At 42.5% G+C, this 26349-nt stretch overlaps 1 protein-coding gene across 3 annotated transcripts in view; it reads right to left on the bottom strand.

Moving 5' to 3' along the window:
- LOC146989924 (transcription initiation factor TFIID subunit 4) overlaps nucleotides 1-26349 on the bottom strand; it is an 80212-nt gene that overhangs the window by 38807 nt on the left and 15056 nt on the right. For all 3 annotated transcript variants that reach the window (XM_085766211.1, XM_085766203.1, XM_085766217.1), the window contains 6 exons: nucleotides 26071-26280; nucleotides 22250-22325; nucleotides 20980-21094; nucleotides 13808-13977; nucleotides 7339-7469; nucleotides 3602-3727 (listed from right to left, as the gene is read on the bottom strand). In XM_085766211.1, the coding sequence (XP_085622337.1) occupies nucleotides 3602-3727; nucleotides 7339-7469; nucleotides 13808-13977; nucleotides 20980-21094; nucleotides 22250-22325; nucleotides 26071-26280 (828 nt within the window). The remainder of the gene's footprint in view (nucleotides 1-3601; nucleotides 3728-7338; nucleotides 7470-13807; nucleotides 13978-20979; nucleotides 21095-22249; nucleotides 22326-26070; nucleotides 26281-26349) is intronic.

The following is a 26349-nucleotide window of genomic DNA, read 5'->3' as shown; positions in this document are numbered from 1 at the left end:
GAATGGATGATGCATTGAAATCTAAGACTGCGTTTTCTTCATCATACAGATACATTTGAGTATCATAAATGATTTTCTACTTCTAATACCACATCAGTAAGATCAGGTGCTGTGCCTCCCTCCAAAGCAGGACACCCCACTCCCACCTCAACCCTCCACCTCCCTGTCTCTCCGTCCTCTCCTCATCTCATGCACTTAGAGCTGCACTTCGAAGCCATCCTTCTAATTGGCTTTAAATATATATCAGGCGGTTCACGTACTGGTCGGTATCTCAACTACGACTAATGTGTTTGCCCTCGGGTCGGACCGGAGCATCCCTCAAGACTTGAGTCATATTTTAAATGGACGGCATAGAGGAGGGGAGGGATTGTTGTGAAGGGAGGAGGAAGAGCGGAGACGGGGGTGGAGAGGATTATTTTTGTGGGTTTCTTATTCAAGAGGTCAAATTAGCTGGCGCTCGAGCAGAGGAGAGGAGAGGCGGGCGGAGAGGTGGGTGGCGGCAGGACGGAGGAGTGGGAGAGGTTGGTACAGATGGACTGTTTACAAAGGGCAGCGGTGCCACTGGCATGCTTTACATCTCCTCTGTCAGTTGCCCTGGTTTTTCCACTTACAGAGGGGAGAAGGGGAGAGGAGAACTGGGTGGGAGACGGTGACAAGCTTTGTTGAAAACCTCTATCCTCAAATTCAGTATATGATCAATCAGCTCTTCCTACAAGAATTATGATGGCATGTTGTGATTTTTTTTTTTTTTTTTTTTTACCTCAACCAGTTTATTCCACTTTTGCTTTTCTTATATATCCCAGAATGACTTTTGAAAAGCACCAGAGGGTTGTACTTGTTTCATTTAGCTGTGGGTTGTATGTGGAAATAGTAAACTCAACTCGAATATTCTGTCAATATATTCTCCTGAATATTGAGTCCACCGGGTGAAACCTGTTATTCCTCTTGCAGTAATCACACACACATTTAGAAATATGGTTCTTCTCATTTGCTTCACAAATGACTTAAAGTGGATATGAACAAAATGAATAACCATGAAAGAGCTGATCATCAATGTCAAGCTTTACTCCTTTCTGCTTTTACACCAGAGCAGTGGTGTCATATGTCAAGAAAAAATGAGAAGCGCCATTTATGCAATATGTCTCCTGGCTGCATAACAGTACAGAGTTCTCAGGCATATAATGTATTCAGTGATGGATTCCTACCTCCATGGTGGTTGAACATTGGTCGAAAATGAAGAGTGCAAATAAAAAGGTCCTTTGTTTTTTTTTTGTGGGGCTGTTTTAAAAGAATAAATGCCAAAATATGACGTTTAGGATTTGGCAGTGGGAGTAAGAATAATACACTCACGATTACATCATTATTAAGTGTTCATTTAAATTGGCCTGTGATACTGACAAGGATTAGATCCACAAACAGGTCAACATACATGCGCCAGTGCAAAAATGGTTCAGCATGCAGTTAAATTGTAGAGACATTACTGGCATGTTGTCGGGCAGTTTGTTAATATCAACAGGCAAAAATTTGCTCTCCAAACTTCTCCTTGAACTGAAACACCATGGCAAAAAGAGCCAAAAAGCCACAGATACGGCTCTGAGGTGAAGTCAAACTATCCTCATGCAGCCCAAATAGCCCAAGGCTTAGCTCTCCCTACAAGAACTTGGCTAAATTTGCTAAACTTCTCCGTTAATCCTGTTATAATAACGAGAGCTCTTCACAGTAAAGAAAAAAAATAAAGATTATTACACTGTTCAACCATGTACAAGTGAAAACTCAGGGAGAGGATCTAACAGCTGAACTATTCCTTTTTTATTAACACACTTTACGGTGTCATTTCCTGCTGAGGCAATGTCTTTTTTTCCCACAACCAACAGCGAGAATATCTAGCTTCTCCTGACTGAAAAAACAGACAGGTCATGAGGTCTGTTGGCCAGTGTTCATCAACCAGAGGATTTTCTAATATCCTGCATGGCAGGACCGGAGCGTAATAATGCAATTAAGACGCTGAGGTGTGCTGCAATGAGAATCTTTACTGTGGGACATTGGCTCCATTCAAAATTAATTAAATTAACCTAGCTTTCTGCTAATGTTGCACCGTGGGGCATTTTCATTTACAAAAGATTCTCTCGCTTTTTTTTTTTTTTTTTTTTTCGGTCTGTGGTGATCTTTCCAAATTTGAAGACCTCTTTTTACTGATAAACAAATGTCTCTACACGCACAGGACTGAGATCAGAGTTGTGGACAGGTAACAATGCTAAAGGACTCTATATGTTATAACTAGTATTAATACCACCTTGGAGGGTTTGTACAGATATTATATTATAATATATTATATTTATGTACTGTTTATTTTATTGTGTTAAGTTCTTATGAGCTTTGTACAACAATGATAAATCTATCAATTTATAGTATTTTCCAGGCAGAGTACAGACTACACTCTCTCTAGAGTCCATATTATTTCATGTGACTTACATTTGAGCACTATTTTTTTTTAGCTCAAATTGTAAATAACTACCTACAGAAAAAGGCTTGGGAAAGGAGCCAAGCAAAAGAAATCACCATCAATTATGAGGACTGTAGATTAATATCAGATTGGGTCAGGGTCAAAATGGGGGTTGCAGATGTTTTAAATAATTTTCTGACTAAGCGGTGGGTGTTACAGCTGGTAATGGTTGAAATGATGACCGGCAATTACATTTCTCTCATTTCCCAACTAATTACAAGTTGATAAATAACTTTCACCATCATTCAGGATGCCATGAAAAGCACTGCATGTAATTAAGACTGCGTTTGAAGTGACAGTGCATACTGCACTGCCAAACCCAACAAAGCATCCACGCAAGTTCAACTAACAACATGATGATGCCATTCCCATCACATGCTATTGGCAACTTTAAATGTATTTTTTGCAACTGCCTTGTTGCTAAAGCGTTAGTGCTGTTTCTAAACACAACCTGTACATGAAACAATGACGCTAAGATACCAACCTTTTTCTTCTGAGTTTCTGTAATAAACAAAACAACTGTTTATGATCACAATTACTCGTGTTGTTTATTCTAAACCAATCTCTTTTGGAAACTGCAATAATTGAATCATTTAATGATTTAATTTAGAACAATGTTGTAAAAGCTATATACACTGGTAGATAGATGGACAGAGGAATCACACGCTGCCTTCTCTGACACTCTGACAAATCTGTGCTCTTTTTAAAACGGATGCTCTGTTTCACCTGAGCTGTCAAGGCCTGTGAAAGAGGGATGTTTTGTAGGTTGTACATGGGGCTGTGTGTGTGTGTGTGTGTGTGTAGCGGGTGCATGGGGGTAGCATAGTGTGCGGGGTCCCCCTCCTCCTCCTCACTGTGTCCGGGGAGGAAGAGCCAGGACAGAGGAGCCCTGGGGCCAGGAGCCTGGGAGGACACAGGGAGGTCACTTCATCCACTGGTGTCACACTCTAATTCATCTGTCAGGGCCTACGCAGGAGCAACATGCACACACCAATACACAAGCCCACACTGTTGCATGGGGACATAACAACTCTCTCTCACACACACACACACACATACACACACACAAAGAAGGATGCCGATGTGACAATAACTTACTTTAGCGGCTTTCAACAGGATCTCTCTCTCTTGCTCGTCCTTCCTCTGCTTCTCGATTCTCTCCAGCTGCTCGAAGAAGCGGAGCTGAGAGCGAACGTCTGCAGACTGCTCGTAGCACTCATCGTCCTGACAGGCAGATAGAGAGAACATCAATGCAACGGTAACAGCTGAAAGGAGTTCAGAGTCCCATTCAGTGGCTTCAATACAGCCCTCAGTCCGTCTAGACGCTCAGTCAGAAGTGAAAGAAAAATTGCATCACATATTGTTAACAAAGTAGAACCCAGTTTGTACAAAGGAGGATAAGAACAGAACATAATAGATATTTATCAAACATCAATGGCTGAAAACTGAGAATGTCACAGTAATAATATGTGTGTGGCTTTTTAGTTTAAAACAGTAAATATTTTTAATCATTACATTAGCAAATGAACAGTAGTATTGAATACTAGATGTATATTCACGTCTCACAAGACTGCTCTTCCACAGCCAAGTAAAGCAAATTATTATTATTTTCATTACGGATTAATCTGTGAATTATTTGATTTAATAAATCACATGAACTCTAGTGGGTTTCAGAGAAGTGTGGGAAAAAAAAGAAAGAAAAGCAAAACAGTTTATCAATGTCAAAATGACAGAATAACAAATTCCCCATATGACCAACATTCATTACCACGGTGATATTTTCATCCGTAATGATGTAAAACTGAGAAAAGCAGCAAATCAGCAAAAACTTTTGTTTCTTAGCCCTTTTCCTTGAAACATGACTTCTGTAATTCATCTTTTTTACAAGTGTGGCAAATATATTTTCTGTTGATTAACTAATAGACTGATGGACTAATTGCTACAGCACTGTCATCACTGAATGTTAAGTACGTTTTCATGATGTACAGAGCCGCCACTGCTGCAAGAGGAGATGTACAGTAATGACAGAGAGGGAGAGAAAACCAGACAGATGGAGAGAAAACTGCTGAAAAAGTTTTATGAGATTTCTATCATAATTAATGTGCTTGATGGGACGATGCATGAATCAGTCTATATTATAATATTACTTGAGGTTTGCAATATTTAATGACTTGAATACTGGAAAAATTCAAATCCATTTTTCTGATTCATAATCAATTAAACTCATCAAGATTAGACTGAATTGATTGCCATGCTTTGCTTGTAATTACGATGAACACATGTAATGCAGAGCTCTTACTTTGGGCTGGGCTGATAAACAACACAATGTTAAAAACAAACCCTCAAAAACAGAGTGGAAGACGCCCTCGATTAAAATCTGTGATTACTATCACAGATCACAATAAATAACTCCAGCATGCCCTGCCCAACATGGCATAAGAAATACGGCCATTATTAACTGCACATCTGGTTAAACAAAGAATCCAAACTTTTGGATACAGTTGAAGAGAAGCAGCATCAGTCTAACACACCAACTTTTTCTATTTACAGACGAGGCGTCTCTTTGCATTAGAGCATCAAATCCCACTTGGGAAAAGGAACGAAGTGTAAAAACAACTTTTGTAGGTCATCAAAAGTTAATTTATTAACTTATTTCACATGTTTGTGTGCGTACGTCTGTACATCTCCTGTGCATGTGCAGCTCTGTTCTCTTGCACTTGGTTTCTATATCACTCTCTTCCTTCTCTGGGTGTGTGTGTGTGTGTGTCAGCTCTGTGTGTGTGTGTGTTTCCATGAGTGGATGAGAGAAACCGGGTGGCACAGAGCACAAAGACACATCAGAGGAGGCTCATCGCCAGCACCCCTCCAACCCCCCTCTTTCTCTCTCTCTCTCATCCAGTCTCCCTCCTCTTTGTTGCAGCGCTGAGCCTGCACTCTTGCCGTAGCTCCTGCCGCCGCTGCCGAAGCCCGGTCGCTCTTTAAGGCCGCTTCATCTTTTGGTCTTTTCTCTTTCTTTTTTTTTCTCTCTCTTTTTTTTCGCTGATGTCAACAGAGTGACTTCACAGAGCTTCATGCCTCTCTCACACACACCTCATTTACAAAACCACAAAAAAGGAAAAGAACGAATGGAAAGAAGGAGACGCGCAAAACAAGATGGGGACAACTGTAGCCATGCTCTTCCTCCCTGCTCCTCATCCTCCCTCCTTGGCGTCAGGAAAAACACATTTTCAAAGTTTTCCCCCAGTTCTCCCAACAACGCCAAGATTTAGGCTTGTAGTTGCGATGGGGTTTGCGCTTTAATGTACACCAATTAAATGCGGTTATATAGTTACATTCAAGAGCTAGCACAGATAAAGCCACCAATAATGAGAAAAGCGCGCAGGTAGGCTGAGACACGACTCAGAAATTCTTTCATACCTCAAGTTTTGACTGACTGATTGAAATAGTCTGAGCTCACCTGTTTATCAACTTCAGGGTAAATACAATTTCTCAGTAACTTTTATGTATTTATGTACATTTTTTGTTTATGTGTAGGTGAGACAGTCGTGTTTCATACCACTGTTAAGTGTCTGTGTCTGGATGTTGGGAGCATTCAAGTGTGTCCATAATCGAGTTTCTATGTTTCTGTGTGTGACCTTCATTGTCCCAATAAAGTTTCTTCTCCATCTCAACTTATTCAATATCGTCCCTGTTTTTAAATCTGATGTATACTGTGTATTTTCTTACATAAATATCTGTCCGAATATGTAAACAACTGCCGAGGTTCAGGCCACACATTTTATACAATGACAGATTCATGACTAAACTTTGACATCATCTGGTTTGCTTCATGCCAAAGTACAAGGCACAAATAATGTCAGTGCTCTTGTAACTTCAGTGGCAGCTTTAGTGTTCCCTGATGGCACTCAAATAAATGACGCAGCACTGGCTGCATGCTCAGGATGTTTGTCATTAGGGTTTCACTGAATCTGTTCATACTGGTACTGTTATTAATCATTGTTCTCAACAGTACTTCATAACAACATGCTATTTCTTCTGACCTATGTATGAATACTGCATGTACGGTAAATGAGCATGTTGGCTCTCTCTGGGATTGTTTTCCAGGATTTTGAGGAGCATGAATCACAAGTGGTTTAACTGATGGTGACGGTGTTTATATATGAAAACATATATATGAAAGTTTATCTTTTTCTATGATTTAAAAAAAACAAAACAAATTTAAGTTTTTCAATTTTTTATTTTATATAATTTGTTTCATTTTTCAATGCAACCCTCACAGCGTATCCCATAGTATGGTGCTGCAATCACAATAGATTTTGCTTCCCTTTTTTTTTTTAGATTGAGACATTTTTACTGCTGCTTAACTGACCCTGGATTGTTGCTGTGCATCAAATTCAGCCTGATTCAAACTTGACCTGCAAGATCGGTCACTTTGGGTGAGAGTTGGCCTCTGGATGCTGATCAGCTGCTGTGAGTTCAAGGTCAAAGGCCTGATCACATGAGCATTTCAGTTCCTTCGTTATTCATTTGGAACTGCCCCGTAAATCCAGGTGAATCTTTTTGCAACAGATTCAACTGAATGTTAACCTGAATGTTTGCAGCATGAACGTGAAATAGGTTTGTTTGCTGAAATGGAGGGGAAGCTCAGTGTATTGGAAGTGCTCCTCTACTTCACCTCTGTTTCCAAACCGTGAGGGAAACCAGTGCTGCTTGGTAGACTCTGCTGACTAATGGTGGCAATATCGGCAGTCAGCCAGTCAAATTAGCCTAAAAATTACTATCCCTAATATGTGGGGATGTAGGGGTATGTTTGAGTGTGTGTGCACTCTTCCTACCTTACAGGAGTCCAGTCGGTGCTGCGCGATAGTTGAAACTTTTTCTACCACGGTGCGAAGTCGTGACTGTGTGGCGTGAGAGATGAATGTTACAGCCTCCATGGGGACCTCTGTGACTCCAAACTTCTTAGCTGTGAAGGACACACACACACACACACACACACACACACACACACACACACACTCACACTCATTATCATCAATTCAACACCTCCTTCTCACATACCAGGTTAGTACTTTTGCGTCTCAGTATTAAGTCCTGATTCCTCATCCATCTTCCTGACTCTGTCGTATTCACAACAGCGATCTTCTTCCTTTACCATCTGGGATTTTTGTAACACAACTTCTGTTCTCACTTTTGCTCTACTCAAGGGATAATAACGTTGGAAGTGGCTGTTTTATCATCACCGCTTTTGCTCTCACCATTTGCCTTTTCAAGAAAAACAACAGCTAAGCAGGTAGGAAGTAATTGTTTCTGAGAGCAACACAAACAAACAAACACACACACACACAACCAAAAACCTTGTAAAGACACACCACCAGGAGAACACAACATCCATTCAGTACCTCCACTTTTACATTTTCACACACATTCAACTGTCTGGATTAGTGTGTGCAATTAACTCGCAGAAATAGGACTCATCACACAGAAAGTTAATTTGTTTCACAGTCTTAGTGCAAATTCCAGAGTGGCTTTACTAGCTAAGCTCCTTCAAGTGTGTAAACGACATTGACCATCTCTTTTCGTAGGAGAAGGATAATTTAGTTTCCTTGGAGCAAAACTCATCTGAAGTCATAACAAAAGAGAGGCGGACAGACTTTGGTAGGGTTACTATCTGTTTCCAACTTCCTTTTAAATTATTCCATTAACATAATTTTCTCTCTGGCACCCTTTTAAGTAAACCACACCAATTATTTAAATCAGCGGAACAATACATATACTCCTCACCAGCTCGAGCTTTGAAATAGATGGAGGAAGCCCTGTTAGCCTTATAATTACAGTGGCAATACAAGTGGCAATGTCACAAGGTCAGAGAAAAACACTAATAGGCCTCTGCTTCCTTCAAAAATAAGATCTTTCATAGACATTAATATTTCAGAGAAAGTTTAAGAGAATTAGCCAGAGAGGGACACATTTCTGTGAGCAAAAACATGTTTCTCAGCTTGTAATGATACAAATCATTAACATTCACCTAGAAAAAAAAGCCTTTAACACAGCAAGAAACAGACTAATGAAGTGGACAGCTTTAATATGTAGTGTAATTCATACTGGAGAGAAAGAAAAGATAACAAGAATGACATGCATCAAAGGCTGTAACATCTCCAGTTTGACCCACAATTCCTTTTTGTGAATGTTAACATATTAATATGCTGCTTCATGAATCCATATCTGTTGTGAAATCGAAACGTAAGATCAATTTCTTCGCCAAACTATTTCATAACAAAGTTTTGTTGCTTCTGTCCTGTATGTAAACTATCCTTAGGCCACAAGTAAGATGCTTTTAATCTAATTCATCCTTATATAAACGCTGGAGAACTGAATTCAATTATTCAATATTATGGAAAAATAAAAAAATACTTTGGATATTGGCCAATAGACAACAAAGTTGTATAAGATTGTGGTAAAGTTACATGTAGGCGTTGTAAGCAACAGTTAGCCTAGCGTACCATGCCACCACTAGCAACCCGTGGGTACATCTCTGTAATATGCAACCAAATGACAAACTATAAAGTAAATTATGTCTCTTAAAATTGTATTTAAGCTATGTGTCTTTAAGCGGATAGAGGTTGTGTTCGGGCATCTCTTATTGCCCACATCAGATCAATCAATCAGATTCAATAAACCTAAAATCACCTGTTTCTGATAGTTCTTAGTCACCAGGTAGGCTACTAGTCTGGTACTTGTAATGTTAAATACCACAATAGCTTCTCATGCAGTAGCTGCCTGCCCATCATCTCCAACACAATCCCATTGAGAGGTAAAATCTGCATTGAGGCCTGGTAACTTGAATATTTATTTAGTATAGAAATGACTGGTATCCATAGCAACAAGGGTTCCCCTGAAAAGTAGCTGGCAGTGAACATGGAAAAAGGTCCTGAACGAGCCATCCATGCTAGTTTATATCTATTATAGCTTTCACCGTGTGATCATTATAGAAGAGCTTTTGACATAACTTTCACTCTGCTTTAAGCTCTGCCCACAAACACACAATAACCCAACACCCTAAGAAACCGGAGCTCCACCTGGGGCTAGTACTTTCGCTCACCTGGATCAAGCAGCTTACCTTTTCTGTGAGACAACCATGATCTCAGATGTACAGGTGCTTCATCCCTGCAGACTAACAGTAAACGCAGCTGAAATCTTCTCAACTGCACATCAAGAGTCAAGGTCTAATGAAGCCACAAGGACTACGCCATTTTCAAATTGCAGAGATGCCATAGCCTCAAGTCATATCCTTGTTCCAGTCATGATGCCAAGAATAAAACACAGCTCTTCCCTCAGCAAACAAAAACGGACAAATGGCGGACAAAGCTACTCCTGAACTCCCAAAGCAAAAGTGCTGATCATGGTAATAAGCTTTTCCCAAATCTAAACAAGTAGCCTAGGCAGAACAAACGACCTCTTGGTTCCTCCAAGATTCTTTGACATTTACATTGTTTCCATTTTTTTACAGAGAGTTACAGCATTCTTTAAGTTCATATACATGCAAATACACCGCAAAAGAGAAAAAAGAGAAAAAAGGATCACTGTACCAGATTTAATGAGTAGCTAATTTCCATCTGCAATCTCAGGGCAAGTGGGGAACAGTAAAATTCAAAATCCAACATCACAACTACAAATAGGCCAACATTGCACGCATAGCCGAACAGACACATTCAATTTTTTAGTAAAAAATAAATAAAACTTGTGTATTTGTTACTTTCTACATATTCCCATGGATCCTACAAATGATGATATATGAGTTGTAAATTATGAGCACAAATATGGATCCTGATTTACAGATACAGAAGACTTTTATTTGTGCATTGTGCTTTGCGAGTTATGTAACTTGTTTGTGAAAGGTTTGCGACTATGGGAGGAGCATAATCATGAACAATCTTACGCACTAAACGCACATCTGAACACAGAATTAATTTGTCTAAGCTTCCAAACAGTTTTTAGGACAGTCTTGCTGACCAACGTGTTACGCAACGGTGGAAATGAGAAAAAAAAATAGGGTATTCAAGTATGTCTTCATATTTTGCTACACAAATCTTATTTGGCTTGGTTTGCCAAAAGAAACTGATTTCGATACTAGATAAACAAGGCACAGAGAGAAAAATAAAACATGATAATAAATAACATAAATTGTTTCGGGGCATTAAGTCCAATTGTACATGATAAATGTACAATACAACTTATTTCCTATTGCACACGTACTATAGTACTGATTTAATGCAAATTCACTTTTCATAAGATTTAGCAAGCACTGTAATGTAATATAATTAGTAATTAATCAGTCAAATATGCCAGTGCACACAAATTAGAAAAGCAGAGACCAGACACAGTGTTTAGTTAAATAAACCCTACTATTGTCTGAGCCATGATAGGAACATTAGAGCTCAATTCTCAGAACTAGAAGACATGTTTGTGTTGACGACCGTTTTCCAAGTAGCAGGTCATGCTAGTTTCGAGGTAAAACTGACATGATGTGAGTACAGCATGAGGCGCTTGCCTTGTTTTGAAAGTGAATCATACAGAAGGTTTGAGAGCAGTTTTCCATTTGGACCCCACTGTGCATCTTCCAGGAGAGATCATGCTCCACAACACACTCACATCCAAAAAGAGTAAAACTGTTCTCTTGTCAGCGTTATTATTTCCCTTGAGCCATTATGTTGTGTTATCGAGATACATTTCAGAAAGATTTTGAGGTAATATTCCACGCATGGAGGCTTATTTCAATATATTCTTATTCTCACAGTCTTAGAATTTGACAATTTGTCTTCTACTGTCTGCTTGTGTGTGTGTGTGTGTGTGTGTGTGTGTGTGTGTGTGTGTGTGTGTGTGTGTGCGTGTGTGTGTGTGTACGTGAAGACCATGTGCATGTATGCAAGACATGTGTATGTGAACTCAGAACTTAAAGGTACCAGTGGACTATCATTACTTTGAGGAGTTTTTCTAGAGAGCTCCAGCTGTGCCTGTGTTCTGGTTCCTGAGACAGGGGGTGGAGTGCTGTTTTTGCAGCCTCATATCACCACCACCACCACCACACCCACACCCACCCCTCACCACCACCACCACCCTGCACCAACCTCAAGGACAAGCCCAAAGAATTATGAGGGGAGGGAGAGAGAGAGGTTTGGGGAGAGGAGGGCGGCATAAGTGTTTGTTTGGAGGGGATAAATAAGGAGGAGAGGAAACGAGACACAGAGAGATGTAAAGATGAAAAAACAGAACGAGACAGAAAGAGGCACCCAGCATCCTCTCCTGATATCAGTATTCATAAAGGAAGAAAGGGGGGGGGTGGAGAATGGGCAATCAGACCATCTCCACTGATTAAAAAAAAAGAAAGTCCATGGCAAAGATAAGGAGAAAAGCAAACTATTCTGATCCACTACCTAAGTAGGACCAGCACTAGAATATTTTAACAGGGCAAAAAGAGGGCAGTGATGGTCAGAGTGAAGATGTTGTAGGGTGTTGAGCAGTAAACGAGAAGGCAGAGCAGAGTGGGACTCGGTGCTTGTACAGTAAAGAGGAGCAGCCGAGGCTTTCTGATTGAGTGGAGCTGGCAGGCCGGGGGAGCCTCCCTCGGACTGCTGTCAGCTGGGAGCGTGCAGAGGCCAATCACTGACACAACAGAGCTGCATAAGTGCCACTTCCCCAGCAGGGGGCGCCCTAGCCTCCTGCCCTGTATCATGCTGCGTGCCCCCCCTGGGGAAAGATTTATATTTTTAAACAACCCCTCTGCCCCAAGGTGACGGGATAACAACCACGCCAAGAGTCCACGTAACGGAACATGACCCGCAGGTCTCCGCGCTACACTGAAGATACTTTAATTGAGATAAAACGAGATGAGGGCGCTAGACTCCCCGTCACGTGGAATTACGCTGTGTGTTTTTTGATCTGATTCACGGGAGCAAGATGCTAGGCACAGGTTTATTTTGAGTAATAACACTCATTATTCGTTTTCACAGGTTTCACTGTGCAGCGAGAGCCTGAAGTATATTTCAAGCAATAAAACTGACTGCCAGTAGCAAAAAAGAGGTAATGAAGACACTATCACTGGGCATGTGATACTGCAAATAAGAACCAAGACGTCTCCACCTGTATCGATTAGCACACGCAATACTGTGTGTATCACAGTGTCAAGATCCACTAAAAAGAAATCTCGCTGCCAAGTCTCATTCCTCTAAACTCTGTTCCTTTAGTCCAGAGGACAATCTGACAGCCAGCCTTCAAAAGACAAACCCATAAAGTATTTATGTGTGTGCCTGGGGTCCAGTGAGTTCAGACAGCCACTGAAGAATTCATTAAAGGAGGTGAAAGAATTGTTAAGTGTATCAAATTTAAACCGAGGCCAAACAAGAAAAGGCTCAGCCTGAACCACTGACAGAGAGAAAATCAAAACTGTCTTTAGTGATGACACTCTAAACACAGAAACAACATGTTCCTAACGCAAAAGACAACAGATAGTGATTTCATCACCACCACAGCCTGGATATTCAGCTTTGGATTGTGTTTTTAGAGTAGGAGGGTGAGAGTACATTGACATTAAATTAAGGTTCTTCCTGCTGTTATAATAACATCTTTTTGTTCCCTGAGCGACATGCATCCCCAGACTGAAGTTACAAACATGTAAAACCTAAAGGCCCCCACACACCGCCCTGACGCGAGCCTGCACTTTCGCAAAATGCAATAATTCTCCCTAACAGCGGGTGGCGCTAGTCTCGTGCCAGTAATCCGAAACATGAAAACAGGAAATGCCGTGACGGAGAAACCATAGAAGAAACCATGGAGAACAAAGTGCTCACAGCATTAGCTTGTTATTAGTTTTGAGAAGACGTTTTGGACATTTTGGAAAACAAAGCTTGGCAGCAAAATCGCTCCGGCTGAGCTGATGGCCATGTTGTCTGCTCTCGGGCTTGTTCTTGCCCGAAGACACCGCAGGAGGAAAAATGTAAGGAGAAACCGCACCGTCTGTTTACTATCGTCACTTCTGCCCATCCCACACACTGCGCTGATTCACTAGGGCACCGGCCAATCAAAATAGCCATAGCTAGCACACGGCCAATCAGAGTACCCGACGAGTCTAATCCCCCGATGCCCGACGCTCCCCGACTGTGCATGTCGAAGCGTTCCCGACGGAGCTGAACACACCAAACAGACGCGTACCCGACAACGTCCGACTCTCCCCGACTGTCTCCGACGCCCGACAGGAATTTCTGTGTTATGCTGCAAAACAGGCAAGGCATACTGTACATATCTTACCTGTTTCCAGAATTCGCCGGTGTAGCAGTCCCGGATGGAGAAAGGCCTCGTCTTTACATGAGCGAATTTGCGTCCCCACTAGCTCAGAGTTGGTGGCGAGTATTCTAGCACTCTCCTCGTTCAGGTTCACGCCAGCCATGGAGGCCACATCATTGATGTCGTCGTCATCCCTGAAACATGAGAGACAGGATATTAGCAATTAGCAGCATGACTTCCTACAAAGGCCCAAGTGAATTAAAGCAGCACTATGTAGTTTCTCGGCCTTAAAATAATGTTTCTAAACTCATTCAAGTAGTAGAGAAACGGTTAATAGGATGAATCATGCCGCTGCAGCTTGAGCAGGTTCGCACCAGTTGCAACTGCGCTCTGCAACTTTCCTGGGCAGGTAAGAACACAGCGGCTGTGCATCCCAGCACAGGGCGCTAATGCGGGTGAGAGGAGCAGGGACCGGGCTTGAGCTTGAACAAAATCCGACTCCGAGTCCCCCATAACTCTGACTGGGGGAGTGAGATTCTGGTGAGTTGAAAAATTCCACAACACCGGTCCGATATTTATCTGTGTTCGGCTCGTGTTCAATGACTGTTTCACTTTTTTTTTTTCGCCACCCTCTTTGCTTTCCTCCGGCTCCGTCAACAAATTCATGCATTGCGGGGATGCTCATACAGCATACAGTATTTACGGCAAATGTAGCAGACATCTGCCCCTCTCAACCAAAAGCACTGAGTAAATCTTACATTGTGTTGCTTTAAGTGGGATTTGTTGGCATTTAGAACTCAATGATATCTGCACAAATGTACACAAATCTTTTATAAACCGCATCTTATTGGAGCACAGTTGATGCCCCTTGTCTGGTTGGAAATACAGATTTTGAAACAGAACCCCTTTTGAGACGTAAAGTAAACTGTAATGACTGGTACAAGCTACTTCTGTGTAATTGAAGCCAGTTCAGGGTGAACTAAAGGTAAAGTTGCTAAAGTCGGATGACGCAGGGGGAAACGGCCTCACTAGGGAAGATTTCTTTTGGGATTGTGTCCTTGTCGCAGAACTAGTGACTCCTACTGGTTGGTCTCTGCACGGTCTCCTCCTCCTTCCTATTAGCAGGAACAAATGCTGCAGTGCAGGGGGAAACAGTCAAACTGTCATTTATCCACCACTGAATGAGAGAGTCAGCCCAGGCATTACATAAAAGCTTTGTCCCCAGACCCTTACCCCCATATCAGTATTTACATCCTATTATTATCAACATATATCCCCTGCCTTGTTTTTATTCATGGATATTTTCTTGGATGAAGTTATGCATAGGTTTTGTTACAGAGAGCTGTACTTTGGTCATAATGGCACAGTATTCCCATTCCAGGGTCTATTTGTGTCAACATGCGGAGAGTTCCTGGAGATGAAGAGCATTCAGATGGAGTTAAGCTCGATAAGGATGCTCCTGAGGATTGGCACCGAGCTGTGATGAATCTAGCTAATGTGAGCAAACTCTATTTTCGCACCAATTTGCCGCACTTAGTAATGTATTTTCTTGATGTGCTGGTCATTTCTCAGAGCTATATATTGTTGACTTCACATTGTTAACATATAAGCAGCAACATAGAGGAGGTAAACATGCAGAAATGGTGATTGGGTTGGTGCTTTTGACAGTCAACAAGGTCCAGACATCCTTTAAAGGCAGCAACTCTCTTTGTTGAGTCGTCACCGAGACAAATTCCTTCACAATCATTGTTCTTGGCGAGTAATGACTCTGACTCTGGCCTGAATTAGCAGAGCGGTGACGTGTTGTGCTTACAGGACTGGCCCAGAGCAAGTAGCAGATTTTTTCTGAGTGGCTTTGACGGAGGGAACAAAGAACCACAGAACACACACAGAGCGGCCTCTCTCCACTCACTGGCTCACCTCCACAGTCATTTACGTTCCTGCCACCGTCGTCGGTTGCGACAGTGCCCGTGCATGTGTCGACGTGCTTTTGTGTGTGTGTGTGTGTGCGCAGCGAGGGCCCCTGAGTTTTTTTCAAGTGCCTGAGTGCGGGGACACACCATCAGCCAACTCCACCCCGCCGAGGCCCTCCTGCTCCTTGGTGCGGCCACAGTGAGCCGATATGAAACTTGACACCGCGGCAGGAGGTTGACAAAGACAATTAGAGCAGCTCTCTGAACCTCACACACCTCTACCTTCTCTCCTCTTTTCCTCCTCTCCTCTAGCACTCAGTCTAATTATGACTTCACAGAGAGAATCTACACAACAACACAAGCATGGATACATTGGATTATACCCTGTGCCGCACCTCAGGCTGTGCACCTTTCTTCATCACGTCCTCATGGATAACTTGACCTGTCCTAAAAAGAAACATGCCTGAGGCCGTGTTCACTCAGGTAAAAAATGTTGCTACTACCACAGCTTAAAATGATCTATGTAGCAACTGCACATGAAGGGGAAAGTAATTGATTACAAAAGAACTCTCAGAACTAATACAAGCAATCACCACAAACTGATCTGGTAAATACCTCATCATCTATGTAACAATGCACTAAGCTGCCATGTTTGTTGTGGAGCTTCTTAAAACACTAGTCTCTCCATGTTTAAAGAGAAAAACCAAGCTGAACAAAACACGTTAGATTAAATGATCTGAATTGAAAAAGTCTGTCGAAAAACAGGAGATATTCTAATTATTTAAAACAAGGCTATATGACTCATATTACATGAAATGCATCATTGAATTATTCATATACATCTACATGTTTGAATTCTAATTCATTTTAACTCTTGGGTTGGTCAAATTGTTCAAAAAAAGCTAGCAAAGCCGCTGTTGTATTTTGTCATACTTAGCGTATGAAAGAGTTATAACGTTTATTGACACATTACTGGGTCCTTGACCTTTGAACTTTGACCACAAACATGTAATCAAAGAGTGAACTTTTGTGCTTTTGTGTGTGTCTCCACCCATTGCTGCCACTATACTGTGGGGTAATAACAGGAAGGGAATTTACATTTTGTCATACGGTTTGGTCTGTGCTCTCTAGTCAAAATGAAATATCAGCATGAACGTTGCCGTGTTAAACAATGAAACAAACAATAAATATACAATAGGCTTAGCTTACATGAAGCCAGAGAATTAGTTCTCCTATGCACCACGCTGGCACAGCTACAGCTGCAACATAGCTCCGTCTCTGAGAAGGAAAGAGCTGCCTCATTTTCACCAGGCAGAATTTACAGTACAAATATATGTAAGTGGTGCTGATGAGCAATAAAATACATTCAATCTGTTAGGTAACATACTAAAATGTCTGCAGGAATACAGAGCAGAGGTATTTAAACAATGGCTGATTCAGATGCATCAGGCCCTAAAACATCAACCAATGTCTAAGAACACTGGTAATATTGTGAGTAATAATGTTTCTTATTCTTGGAAGGTCTGATTTCTTGAGCTATCTGGGATCGCCTGGGCTCAAATCAAATAAGAATGCCAAAGACAGGTCTGACATTAAAAGGAGGGAATGAGATATGAAATGCAAAATATTCTTGACTATACCTCTGCACTAATAAAGCAGAGATGTAATTAGCTTCCACAGAAGCAAAAGAGCAGCCTCTCAGTGATGGTTTGGGTTGGCCCGGGGGCATGGAGCCTGCGGTCACATGAATATATATGCATGTCGTTTCCATATCAAGCTTGTGTTTCAGCGAGGGCACGCCATAGGTGGTGGGAGGACTGTATTTGCCGTTAAGAGATTGTGTGCAAGTAGAGGGAGTGTGTGGATAGATAGATAGAGGTGTATCCAGATCTCCAGCGCCCCCTGCCTCCTACACCACCATCACACCCGCCAACCCCCACCACCACACCCCACCCCTGTGGATAGAGGTCTCTGTGCCCAGGCAGGGGGCCCTGATTGATCCCTGTGACTAACACCCAGGCCGTGGCGGCTTGTGGCGGCCACACTGAGAGACATGGACCACTGAAGAAGGGTTTTCCACAGAGCAGCCTGGGGTTCACTGGGCAGCTGATGTGCTCATGACCCAAATCAATGAGAGCACTGGTGGCAATGGGGGCACAAGAGGGGCTAAATAATGCTATATGTTTAATAAGTTACTGTTACAAATCCAACGGACTTCAAAAACTCAATTTTCTTTTTACAAAAAAAATCAAAAAGGCTTTAGGTGTAATATAGCTGATGTTGTGATGAAGGCGATATGCCACGGTGCTTTGGTTTGCTGTGACCATAAATATATAACCATAGCAGGCTTCTCTATTTTCCATTTCAAGTGCCGTCATTTTCTTCATGGATTCTTGAAGGATCTTTATTGTGGCGTAGCCTCGTAATCTAATCTTGTGGCTGCCATGTTTCCAAGTCTCTGCATGAGCAATTTTTGGGAGGTCACTTTTAAGACCTAATTGAGTCAAATTTATTTGTAAAGCTTTTTTTTTTCCTTTTTTTTTTAGCAAAACAGGCACATCACATAGCAATTTACAGAGCAACAAAGGATGTAACCACAAAGACAGAACTGGCTTTGGTGGTAAATGATGGAAAAGGGCTGGTAGACTTTTATATTCACTGGGAACAGTGATTGGCGAACAGAAACTTTTGTTCCTTGTTTTGCATGTGTGTGTGTACTTTCCATGCAAAAATGCAAATGTTTGTGCGCTTATGTGCACAGATGTGTGTCCACCATGTAGGACGGGGCTGGATTTTGAAGGGTTGAGGCTGAGCTCGGAGGTTGGCAGAGGGCTGAGGGCCTCGGCTGGCTCGCCTGTGATTACAGCGGATGTCGAGTGTTTACAGAGAAATGAGGAGGGGAGGAGGCGAGGGGGGCACAGAGACAGCTGCTTTCACTCTGTACTGTAAACTACACACACACACACACACACACACACACACACACACACACAGACATACTGACACAAGCGCTTACACAGGCGGCTGTAGCTGTACTGGAAACCCCACAAGCCCTGCAGTGTGTATATGTGTGTTTGTGCTACAGCTGGCCCGCTGGGACCAGTGGCTCAGAGTGACAGCCATACACACATCAGTCCCTGACTACAGCTGAACATGGTGCAGGCTGGCTGGGCGAGAGGCTGGTGGATGCAGACTGACCAGACTGGCCAGTGGGTTCTTTTTGTTTTTTATCTATCTATTTATGTTTGTTTGTTTGTTTTTTGAGGGGATTTCTTCTTATGGTCACGTTAACATTGTGTTGCCCCTTGCATCTATTGAAACATTTAGTCTATAAGACATTTATGAAAAAATGTGAGCTGACTTTCCTTATAATGTACTTGAATTTTAACATGTCCTGTGATGGTTCCTCATCACTTAAGCATTTACTGATTTGTAATTATTAAATTTTAATATTATACCAGAATCCTTCTATGGACATATCTGACCTGGCATATTTAGTAATGAGATGTCACATGGCGTTGAAGTGAGCGCTGAACTTATTGGGAACTTTTAACAACTTGTAAAGCTATAACTTGTATTTTTTTCCATCATGATTCACAGAAAACACTGACGACACCTCTGTTCACAGGTCAAGTCATTATGTTCATGGTGCAGGTTTCAGGACATGGTGTCAAGACACCATGGCATCCAACAGATCGCTTTGTAACACTGGACTCTCCAACATGTTTATATCCTCAGGAAAGAAAAACGACAGCAAACAATAAACAGTGTGTGAGGAAACTGTGAAAGCCAACCAAGCTGACCAACTGAAACCTTCACAAATAAAGAGTTTAATGCACACTGTTTGCAGCTAATATTATGAATAAAAATAATAGAGGCAATTAATTTGTATGGCAGTAATGTTTAGCACTGATTAAAGAGGCATGAAAAAGGAGGAGAATTGCAGTGAAGGTCCATCTCTCACTGAACATTAGATTAATATCAGGTTCAGCCACTTCCTATTTGACTTTAATTAGAACTAAGTCGTCAGCAAACTGTGAGTTTTTGGAGTAAAACAAACTACACGCATGTGGAGACAAAAACACATGCATGGTGGTAAGATGGTGATGTTAAGGAACCGTGCCGTTGTGTGGCTTGTTCAAAACACAGGTAAACTCTCATTTGACCTGGTTTAGGGGGAAATGTACAACATTATATCAGTGACACGCTTCCTCTGTGACAGTGGTGCTGTGTGTGTTATCGGGATTACACTGAAACCAGTGCGTTGTGTGTGGAGGGCCAGTGTGCGATCACCGCAGGGGGGAAAAGGTCGTCAGTAACAAGCGAGCCTGACAGCTTAATTACCAACGCAGCTAAAGATTTATTGGTTTATCAATCAGAGCCGCGGGCACTGCCTTTCCCCTCAGGAGAAGGGAGCCATTACCATGAACCCGTTGGCCCATGTGACCCAGACTCTTCTTGCCCCAGTCCCAGTCACACCGGGGCAATCCTAAATGACTGCCCCTGTCAATACATGTATACGCACACATATAAACACACACAAATAATCTCAGACTCTTAGCATATACACATATGTCCATGTGCAGCCAAGCAGAGACACAAGCACGAACGCAGAGGAATAGAGACATACTGTACATGGAAACATATAGTATATACACGCTTGCATGTACATACTGCGCGCACACGCACAGACAAACACAAATACACAAAAGCTCACAAAACATGGACCACAAAGGCCAGCATGTGGGCGATGAACCTTTTATGTTTTGAGACAAAAGCCCAGCTGAAGCAGAGACAAGACCAGAGAGAGAGAGAGAGAGAGGGAGAGGGAGAGAAAGAAGAGAGAGAGAGAGCAAGGCTGGGGGCTAAATACCGCATGTTTGACTTAACCAAAAGGTATTTTCAGAACCGCATCCAGAAATTCCAACCATCTGGACACAATTACCTTATTTCTAAATTAAGATTTAGCTCATTTTTAATCCTGTCGATGACTTGTGACACTGACACAAGGAGGGCGACCGTGAGGGTGATCTATTGGCTCGAGCTGTGCTGCTATGTGGTGGGCGCGGGGGAGAAAGGACCACCGATCAACCAGGCGGGCAAGGCAGGCAGGCAGGCGGCCAGGTGGCCAGGCAGGCAGCTGGGATAAACACTCACAGCCTTAGCTGAGAGTGTAGCCCGTAGTCATGCCGGGGCTTCTTAGTGAAATGCTGCCCCCATGTGATGGCTGCTGGGAACAACAGGTGCTCTAACAGTCGCTCTGCTGGCAAGAGCAAGTTGTACCTGAAAGAGCCTCCTCCGGGGTCGTTGAGCTTGTTTTTCTGATTCCCCGAGACCTGAACAGCCAGGCCCACGGGACTTTTCCCCGCTTGGATGATGGCTCCCTTCCCCATTGTGCCTGTTAAGAAGGAGAAAGAACAAAAAGAAAGAAAAAGAAAACGCTAAACAAAACAGAGGAAGGAGTAATGTTATCATTGAAGTGTCCCTCTCTATCAGTGTCAAATATCCTCCTGTCTAACGACTACCTTCAACTGTCTCTGTCTTCCTCGCAGGGTTAGATGGAGGGGGGAGTGGGGGAAGCGCTACTGTCGCTCTCCCCAGGTTGGTGCGGAGAGCGTCGCTCTGTCAATATCACTGCGCTTCACCGGCTCTCCTTACACTCCTAAACCGCATCCTGCTCCGAGACACGTTTTCCAGAGAGGCACAAGGACTGCCAGAGTGAATTTAAACTTGATTTTAACAGGCATGTTCCTAGCCAAGAGGCACAGAAAAGTATTTTTAGAACTATCCCCGCATTCCAATTTATGGGCATAAAACAACCTACAGATCCTTCACTGCAGGCGATCTTGAGGAAGGGGGCAGATCAAATTTGTATGCACCTCCGATCACACATACACACACACACAGGCAAAAACAGGTACAAACACATACACACATCGAGCACACACACACACACACGCACACCACCTGAGAGCACAGAGCTCTCTTAGGGGAGCGTTACGCCCGGTTGGTGTTGGGGCGATATTTGTGGGCTTCTGTGGGAAGAGTGTTTGTGAATCAGTGTGAGTAAGCAGCAGCGCAAATGTTTGAGAAGGCTTTACAGTATAACCAGACAGGAAAAAACACCTGTTCTCTCTGAGGCTCCTGCCTGTTTACACATCTTACAGCCTGGTAAGAGGACATTCAGAGCTGCACTAATGGTTATCTTCTGTTCAAACCTTTTTTGCTGGCTCTTTGTTTAACCAGAAGGTCAGCATGAGTTTGAACATTTTCGGGAGAATGCAGCATCACTGAAAGATGGAGGGAAAAAAATTGCAGGCCAGAAACAGAACAAACTGTGAGTCAGAGGACTGAAACTCAAACTTTCCAGAAATGTAGAAAAAGTCATTGTTTAGTCTTCTGTCATCAGCCGAGCTGATCTCTTGCAGATTTTTTTTTTTGTATAATTTTTCTGAGAGAGACATGAAGGCCTGACAATGACAAATCGCATACGTGTGACTGAATTCAGGAGATTCAACCAAAAGTGTCTGGAAAAGGCCTGCAGAAGTCTTACCTTGCGCTCTGACAGACTGTGTGATCACCACAGGCATCCGCACCTGGCCGCCAACAGCACCCGCTGTCTTGATACCCTGAGGAAGCAAAAACCATAAATAGAGATTATGTACCTTACTGCATTTCAAAGAATGAAACAATTTTGAAAGTGACAGGAGAGACTAAAAAGTATGAAACTGCACGCCTGCTAAATCACTGCTCCATTTTTGCTCCATCCCCAAGAGAAATTGTTCAAGGAAAAACCAACTTTCTTTCCCTCTCTCAGATATAGTTAGTTTGTAAGAAATGATCCTGCTGGCCAACAGACACTCAAGTGTGGCAGTGTACTGATTTAAATTCTACTGTAACACATTAAAAATAGGATAGATTGTACGATCGATGCAAAATACATAGAGGCAGGGGTGACAAATGCTACAATGGCGATCTCCAAACACGGTACGGAGAATGTGGAGATCACTTTAATGCACATGGAGGATGGATTTCTGTCACTGTATGTGACCTACATTTGCATGCATTCCCAGATAAGACAAAGGCAATAAGACTGCAGTGAAAAGTAGTTTAGATGAAGATGAAGAAGTAGTAGTAGAAGAAGAAGGAGCAGAGGGGGGTGAAGGGGCTGTGCTGGGCTATTAGAGTCACTTCCTTCCTTGGTAGCAGCCATAGGCCGGGCCTCAGGCTCAGCCATCCATTCCTACCAGTTTGCTTCTTGCTGCATATTTTTCAGCCTTGTTTTCCATTCCCTGACACATGCTATATTACTGTTCAAGCTACTGAAAAAAGACAGAGGCCATTTTTCCCAGAGATCCACTGCAGGGGCCTGCGAGAATGAGAAGGAAAGGGGAAAAAAATACATTCGGCACAGGCAGAGATAGCTAGCACCTCTGGCCAGCCAGCGACACAGTTAAAGAGAGGGGGGGGGGGGAAACTCAGGTAGAAAGTTTGAGAATCAGAAGCAAAAAGAGAAGACACTAAAACTGAGTTTACTGCTTGTATTTCACTTCACAAATGATCTCTCCTGCTTTTAAACGTCAATTATGAGAGTGAAATTAAACATAACATTATGTCTTAATTGGTGTGAACAAACAACTAATGTTTTGAACGACTGCAAATATGTGTCAGACACTGATCCTAGGATGAAACTCCCCAGTATACAGTCCAATGATCCTGTTAGAGGAAAGTGATCGTATATCTAATATCTATAATGTAGGCATGTAATAAATATGTGTCAAAAATACATACAACACATTTTACTTATGTAAACCGTAAACCTGAAAGCATGCTAGCATGCATACCGTGTACAAACGACTAATAATCAATGGCTGCACTGATGTGTTTTTGGCCTCTATGGTTACAGCTATTTATATTTTTCTTTGAATTGATGTTGTTATATTTACTTAAAGAGACAGGGTGAAGATATAATGTGACAATATACATTTAACTACGAGTGTAATGAAGCTATGCATTTGTACATGTATACACACTGTTGCGATGAAGGATACACTGCTATGTATCAGTGTGGCTTCGTGACTTCCAACTCTCCATTCATCCACTATTAAGATCCAGCTTTAGTTGTAGATTTTTTTCAAAATAAAATTTTACACAACCTACAAAGAAACCTCCAATAATAAATTTCCACATCTATATCCTTCCATGCTACTGTGGTAAGAGCAGATTCTTGTAGCCTAATTCAACTTGCTGTCTGGTTTGAGACTGTTGATGTGCCAGGGGCGATCATTTACTAATGTTTTGTGTGATAGCTTATGTTGGTGTTGTATTCATGTGTGTGTGTATGCGAGAAAGAGAGAGAGAGAGAGAGAGAGAGAGAGAGAGAGAGAGACCAGAGGCATGTTCTGGACATAGACTGCGGCCGCCACATTGCTTTAAAATTGACCCGGGGCTGACCTAGTTACCTCGCTTCACCCTTCAACGGTTAACAGATAGAGAGAGTGAGGGAGGGAGGGAGGGAGGGAGAGAGTGAGATGAGAGCGATGCGGGGGTAGATACAGTGAGAGAAACTGTTGGAAAGAGATGGGGAGAGGGCATGGGGGGGGGGGGGTAAAAAGAGAGAAAGCGAGGGGGAGAAAAAGCTAGGAAAGAGAGACAGAGAGTGAGCAAAGGAAGGAAGAGGGAAAGTGAGAGAATGATGGAGAGAGAGGGAGAGAGAGAAAGAACCCTCTGGCTCACCTACGCATCTGTCTGCCAAAGTATATCTGACCCATCCATAGACACCTGTGCATTGTGTGATCACATCATTTTCAGCGTGTGTATTCAGGATATGAACACATACCCACACACTCATGGTAATGTGGCACAGCTGTGAGTTGAGTGAGACTGTCGGTGTCTGGTGATGGAGCCTGAAGGTTACCTGGCCTTCAGCTTAGGCAAGGGTATGTAGCGCAGAAGACACGGCAATAAAACACCGCAGGGGTATCGAATGCTGTCCAACCAGAGGACGTGGGTTAATACACTGTCTCAAAACCCCACAGATGTGAACTTAGATATGTAAAACTTTTTAACTAAAGCATTTTAAATGATTCTTATGGCATTTTCATTTGTTTAAAAAACACTAAAGACTGGTGCAGTCACCGTGTTACTTTAAACTCATTCATCTAACCTGTCCTTAAGGTGGCAGCCACAGTGTCAGGTTGTCTGGTTAGAGACTTAAACAAGCACAATGCACCGGAGGATCAACTAAGAAAACCAACACAATTTCCTTTAATTTTTTTTTGTTTTGTTTTAGAAATTATGCTATGTTGAATTAAAAAAGCTGAATAATTGATGCACATTTTTCTAAATTAACGTTGACAAAAAAATAATAAAAAAGTGATTATCATAACTAGTCTCTGGGCACTGTAATTATAATGTCATTTTAACGATCAGATTTAATAGCTGTGGAGTTTAGCATAATAAAATACCCACACCGTTCCTGGGTCAGATACTTCTAATCACCTGTCAAGACAGCGGTAGTAAACAACTATCATCTAGGTGCCTTTGCGCGCTCCACTCTGCTCCACTGATCAGAGGCCAGCCGTAGTTTGGTCAGAACATTTTCAAGGTTCATAATATGTATGTGTTTGTGTCTTAAAAATGGATAAGGTTTCTGTGTGGAGTTTGCATGTTCTTCCTGTGTCTGTGTGGAGTTCTGCCCACAATGTGTTCTTCATAATCTTGCTTAGATAACTGCACACATTTTTATGCCCTGAGCCTCTGCTGAAAGTTTTTTTTTTTTTTTTGGTAAACTGAGTGTGGTTCCTCAGTGAGTCTGTGAGCTGGGTGTGACTCTAACTCACTGATGGCTATGTGACTACAAGCTATGGCACTGTGACACTCTCCAGCCTGATAATTCAGCCTTGTGTAAGATCCATCAACACACACACACACACACACACACACACACAGACCACCAGCCCCCGCGGGTCTGCATCCATCACATTCTCACACTTCTTCACTGAATGCAGGAATATTGTGGGTAAATATTTGTCACATCTATTACCTGACCAGTAAAGCTTTAACTCTCTCTCCATCCTCACTTACCTTCTATACACATTTCTGTGCACATGACTTTAACAGCAGCAAAAGCATATGAGACATTCCTGCACATTTACATTTTTAATAACAGCTCTTGGTCTGGACTATAATATATTTTATTTTCAACGATCCAGTATCCATATATACTGTATTTATTTGATGTAACTGTAATGTTAGCGATCCAGCAGCTCGATCCAAGTCAGTCTTTCCTTCAACTGAAGTAAGGGTGGGTAAGTAAGTGTAAGCATTAAACAGTGTGGTAACTCTGTTCCAGCTGGCCCACCATATACATACCATTGCAGCTGCATGTCCGAGCGTCCCGGCAGGCAGCGCACTGGCACCCGTAGTGGTGCTGACGCTGTTAGGGTGGCGTATGCGGACAGCTGGCCCGGCCACAATGGCAGGAGGGACGCCGCCGGGTGCTGGTTTGACTCCCTGCTGCGGGGGCTGGGTCAGGGACTGCTGACTATTCAGCAAAGACAGCCTCAGGGCCGGGAGGCTCTTCTGTTGACAGGCAGAGAGAGGCCAGAGTTTATAGTCATAGAGCAAAACAGACATGCATGAAAAAATACC

The sequence above is a fragment of the Trachurus japonicus genome, chromosome 3 (genome assembly GCF_045865225.1).
Source record: "Trachurus japonicus isolate A0001 chromosome 3, Traja_1.0".
Classification (NCBI taxonomy): Eukaryota; Metazoa; Chordata; class Actinopteri; order Carangiformes; family Carangidae; genus Trachurus; species Trachurus japonicus.
Note: the sequence above shows the minus strand (reverse complement) of the source record. Positions and strands in the feature narration are given on the sequence as shown.